Here is a 5,672-nt window from a genome sequence, read left to right as displayed (position 1 = left end):
ACCCTGATGATTCTGTGATTCTGTGATTAATAGACAATGGAACAAACATTCTGATTCTTTTCCGTTACCAAATCTATACAGACATGATAAAAAAACTGCTTACATCACTGGCAATCTCTCTGGATGCTCTGGCAGCTTGAATAGGAATGGCATCAAAACGCAAATCATGACCCTTCTTCTTCGATTCCTCCAAAGCTAGTTTGTACATTTTCTGTGAGAAAAATATTCACATTTTTATTTCAAAAACAAAATTACACTTTAGTTAGGCACATCTATGTAATAAAACAGATTAAGTCCCTAAGCAATGTTGTTAGTGTTCAGACAAATATCTGTACACAGCTCTATCTTCTCTAGAAAATAAAAAAATGCAGATTTCAAAGATCTTGTAGACTCTTGGAAACTGGAAAACATTTAGGGAAGGCAAAGAAAGGAATATTCTAAAAGTTAAATTATTTATTTCCATACCTTGCTATAGAAATGATTTCTCATTTGTGGCAGATAATATATATTAAAAGTCCAATTAGATAACCAGGAGGTAAATTCTAGTGAAAGAATAGCTCTCATTTTAGCAGTGGAGCTGGCAATTTGTGAAGCTAAACAACTTGACAATATTATAGTATTAATTAAAAGTCAGAGATGACAAAATTGTACCTGTCAGAAATCCCTTAATTCTCTCAACTCTTCAGTTTTACTCACCTGACTGTAATTTAATTGGTTTTGTTTAGCTAGCAGGATTTCTGGTGTGTCAGGCATGACATGAACCATGGTCTTATCTTTATTCCATGCTTCGGTGTATAAATGCTAAGAAAGAATATAGGAAGAGGTTAATATTGCATTCCAAAAGAAGCTAATATCTCATGAATCAGGTAAAACATAGAGGATACTAGGTAAATTTACAGGAAATACAGCATGGATGAACAGTTATGTATTTAATCAGGTAGAGATATCATTATTAAAAAGATAATTTATCTGAGAAAATTTAACAACACTTAGAAAACTGCCACATTACTTAAGAATAATGAATAAACCAAAGATTTGTTACTGCTCACTGCATAGACATGTCAAAGAAAAGGTTAAAATGTGAAATACAGTATACCATGACAAAGTTGAGGCTTCCATTAGGTAATTTTCTAGTCCTGTCTCCAGGGTTTAGGTGGAGACTGCTGTTGTGTTACCGAACCAAATCAAGACTCACCTTATTCATTGTCTCCGCATTTTGCTTGGCTAAGACCATCTGTAGAGAATCAGTGACGCTAGTAAACTTGATTGTGTCTGGAGGCTGACGGTATATTTTATCACTCAAGATCTCTCCAGCCTTCTTGGCTTTTTCAACATCCAAGGAACCAATTGGGACCCAACCAATGCCTCGTAACCATTCAAGGTCAGACTTGTAGCAGTTCTGTTACAAAAAAATATGCACAGGTTATTCTGATAATAATAATGCAATTTACATGGGTCATCTTTTCACAGTTAAGTAACCGCACTATCAACTTTTATTTCAAATAAATCCCAAACCATGGAGAAAATTTTAGAAAAATTAACTGCATTTCTTCTACATTAAGAGTGAAAACATTATCCAAGTTTCACAGAATGGCAAATGATAAATAGCCCAAATTCTGGAATTCCAGAATTTAATTTAAATATCAATTATATTAACATATCCTATTGGAGATTTGAGTTTCAATTAGCCATGAAACTTAAAAATAAGTCTTGAAAATTTGGTTCTACCCCATTGGTATGTGATGGCCTGGTCCACCTATGTAAAATATCAAATACATTTCTCACCAAAAATTAAATCAAAAAGAGCTTACGTCACTCTGCAGATCATAGGCTTTCTTAGCATGGATAACATCATTCTGGTCTGGCAGGCAAGTCCACTGATGCAGATAGTGGCGGTAATCAATGTCACTGACCAACTCCTGACATTTCTTGGCCAACACGACTCCCAGCATGTCCACTGGGCTACTGAAGTGTGTCTTTGTCTTCTCAAAAGCTTTCTTGTACTCCCTGTCACTCTGGATCTTGGCTACGTGCATCGACCACATCATCTTTGGATCATCCTCTATGTTCCGGGCCCCTATGTGGTGGCCAAGCTGCTTGCGATAGCCTTCTTTGTAGGTGTACTGAAATATAAATCAAGATATTGTATTTCTATATCACCTCTAAATATCAGGTACTCACATTAAATATTTCTAATAATAAAATCTCCAAATTTCTCTATAACCTACAGTCAAAAAACCCAAACTGTCAAAGCAATTTTGGGGCTAATAACATAGATTCTCACATTGAACTTTTGAGGTTTGAGTCAGAAGGTTAAGTAGAGATTTTTAAGTAAGTTTTTTTTGAAAAAATGCTCTTCACTAATATTAGTAAGAAATAATCCTCTCCTTATTAAATATAATAATATATTTACTGGTAGTATTTAATTAAAGATACAGGTTTATGAGCTATAAAATTAACATGATAGCATATATTGTCCTTATAACTTCTCAATATTTAATTTTTACAATTAAGTCTTTAAACATACATAATAATTTGCTTCCAAAAATCCATTATTTGAGATCACAGTTTAATTTAAATGCCTTTTACAGAATCCAGCTGACAACTTTCAGGTTGCAGAGATCAGATGTCAGCACACAAAGAATCAAAAAAGTAGTTTCTTACATCACTGGCAATTTGCCTGGATGCTTTGGCAGCCTGAATGGGGATAGCATCACTTCTCAAATCATAGCCTTTCTTTTTTGCTTCTTCCATGGCCTGTTTGTAGAGTTTCTAGATGAAGAATGAAACAATGGGATTCATGTAAGTTCCATATATTACATGCTATACAAAACAAACTGCTTGTGAGTAGATTTTAGAAATTGTGTTAACATTTATTCTAACCTAGCTTTATCTAACTTTCTTAACTCAAGGCCCCAGATCATTAGCTGATACAAATTCATATCAAAGGAAGATCTCTGCTAAATACATTTGCTAACAATTCTTTTCTTTCGATACTTTAAATAACATAATGTTGACTACAATTCTAGAGATAAAGTATTCTTCTATACAAGTGGAGTAAAACTTACTTTTTAAAGTCACCTTTTACTGACATGAATTTATTTGCCTAAACTAACTTTGAACACTGGGATCACTGCTCTTCAGAATTGTACTGGAAATTACCTTTTTGGTATTTCCAGTGTTGGAGTTAATTTTTTGCCTTCCCAACAGTATGCATGCTGGCAGAAACAACTCCCAAAAATTCACTGGAGACATGCAACTTCTCATGGAATTAATTCTCAATAGTGTTTACTGTTTTATGTATGCACTACTGTACAAATACACAAATGATGTTTGTAAAGTCACAATTTTGAGTATAAATATTGGGGGTTACTTAAAGAAACTGATGCTATCTTCTGTATAAGGTTTATCAGAATATTGATGATCCAGCCATGAAACAGACCAGTTACATTTCGAGAGCTAACACACTCACCATACTGTAGTTTTGCATGTTCTGTTTTGCCAATGTGATTTCAGGTGTGTCAGGCATGATGTGGATTTGTGTCTTGTCTTTATCCCAGGCCTCAGTATATAAACGCTGCAGGAGAAATAAGGTATATTAAAAAGGGAAATAAAACAGTGACTACTTGGAGATCTCCTAAAACATAAGAAGAATTACAGATCTGTACTCCAAGTCTAAAAAATACTTATTCCTTATATAGCAATGAGATTTATAGTCACTCCTCTAGATACTTAATGTTCAGGTCAAGAATTGGTAAGCTAGAAAGAATTCTTTTTTAAAAAATGCTTAGAAAAAAGGCACAGAACGCTAATCATACACACAGAGATCCAAACGCTAAGAACAAGACCTGTTTGAAAGAGGAAATGGCTTTATTGACATAAATAGGATGGAGGTCAGGGCTACAGATTCAGAAGAATTCTTATATTTTAAGTACTATGCTGAATTGTTTAAAATACAGATACTTCAAAGACTGCCTTAAAATAAGTAGTTTGTTAATTAGTAGATTACTAGATAAACTTGATAAATTATTAGATTTATTAGACAAATTGCTATCTTAAAAATTAGATGGAAGTTTGGTAAGACATTACTAGATACACAGTAGACTATGTGGAAAGCTTCACAACTGATAATTCCAATTTAAATTGGTAACTTGGAAGATACTATTAAATTAGCACTTGCTGAAAATAAGTTACCTGTTGATTACCAAGAATGAAACTTACACTTTTAAAGCCTCATTGTGCTGAAATCTCACACAGCAACCACACATCTGTATTTCTAGTCCTGTCTCCAGGGTTTAGGTGGAGACTGCTGACATGTTACCGGATCAAATCAAGACATACCTTATTCATCGTTTCTGCATTTTGCTTGGCTAAGACCATCAGCAGAGAATCGGTGACACTAGTAAACTTGATTGTGTCCGGATGCTGACGGTATATTTTATCACTCAAGATCTCTCCTGCCTTCTTGGCTTTTTCAACATCCAAGGAACCAATTGGGACCCAACCAATGCCTCGTAACCATTCAAGGTCAGACTTGTAGCAATTCTATTACAGAATACAAAGACACTTTCTCATTAATATTGGCAGTTAAACATTTCATATATATCATGCAACTAATGCTTACTTTTTGTAAGTTGCTCTCCTCCTAGTTCAATCTGCAAACCAATCTCTGTTAGCAACCTAGATTCAGACCTCGTATCTGTCTTTGAGAGGTATCAGTCACCCAACAACATGTTGGGGAATGGTCAAAGAGGAATCGGATTAAAACGAAATCCTGAAAGTCAGTATAAACTTTTCCTGTAACATTTGTTCACAACAAACAAATGGTCACCCACTAAGAAAAGCAGGTCAAATTTAAACCATTTTCTCTAAGATAGAAGAAAGGAATTCTCACCACTAAAGTCATGCAACTAAAAAAAAAAAAAAGTCATACAAGGCAATTTCCTCTTTATACGCAGTTAATCTGCATATAAAGCTGCTAAGATTGTCTATTAAGAAGGACTATAGGCAGCTAATTCTACTGTTTGGCTAACTGATTAGATATATATAAACCTTCATAATACTCAACCTTCCTTACACACAGAATCATTCACTCCTAAAAATCTCATAAACTTGCTTCGAACTGGTAAAGAAAAACACAATGTGAAAAAATGCTAAATGAAAAAGACAGTTCAAGCATCTTCTATATTTTATATTCCAAGGAAATTACATACACTTTAGAACTCCAATGCCTATCAGTGAGTACTCACATCACTCTGTAGATCATAGGCTTTCTTAGCATGAATAACATCATTCTGGTCTGGCAGGCAGGTCCACTGATGCAGATAGTGGCGGTAATCAATGTCACTGACCAGCTCCTGACATTTCTTGGCCAACACAACTCCCAGCATGTCCACTGGGCTACTGAAGTGTGTCTTTGTCTTCTCAAAAGCTTTCTTGTACTCCCTGTCACTCTGGATCTTGGCTACGTGCATCGACCACATCATCTTTGGATCATCCTCTATGTTCCGGGCTCCGATATGGTGGCCAAGCTGCTTGCGATAGCCTTCCTTATACTTGTACTATAGGCAAAAAAAATGTTCCATGAGTTTTAGTTTAGTTTTCTTTACGTCCCTAGCAGCCCCTGCGACACAACCTCCAGATAACTCAGCATCTGAAACCACAGAGACTTT

The 5,672-nt window shown here is 35.0% G+C and overlaps 1 protein-coding gene across 1 annotated transcript; it reads right to left on the bottom strand.

The window, feature by feature from the left end:
• Window positions 1-103: 103 nt before the first annotated feature.
• Window positions 104-5,561, bottom strand: LOC104156756 (nebulin-like; the record flags this gene model as incomplete). The annotated part of the gene is made up of 8 exons (XM_009694800.1): window positions 104-211; window positions 697-801; window positions 1,196-1,399; window positions 1,812-2,123; window positions 2,665-2,772; window positions 3,473-3,577; window positions 4,342-4,545; window positions 5,250-5,561. Coding segments are annotated over 8 exons (1,458 nt in total), but the record flags the coding sequence as incomplete, so codon positions are not given.
• Between the last annotated feature and the right edge of the window lie 111 nt (window positions 5,562-5,672).

Source organism: Cariama cristata, unplaced genomic scaffold (assembly GCF_000690535.1).
Source record: "Cariama cristata isolate BGI_N322 unplaced genomic scaffold, ASM69053v1 scaffold35970, whole genome shotgun sequence".
In the NCBI taxonomy this organism is placed as follows: Eukaryota; Metazoa; Chordata; class Aves; order Cariamiformes; family Cariamidae; genus Cariama; species Cariama cristata.
This window is presented reverse-complemented; position numbering and strand designations above follow the sequence as displayed.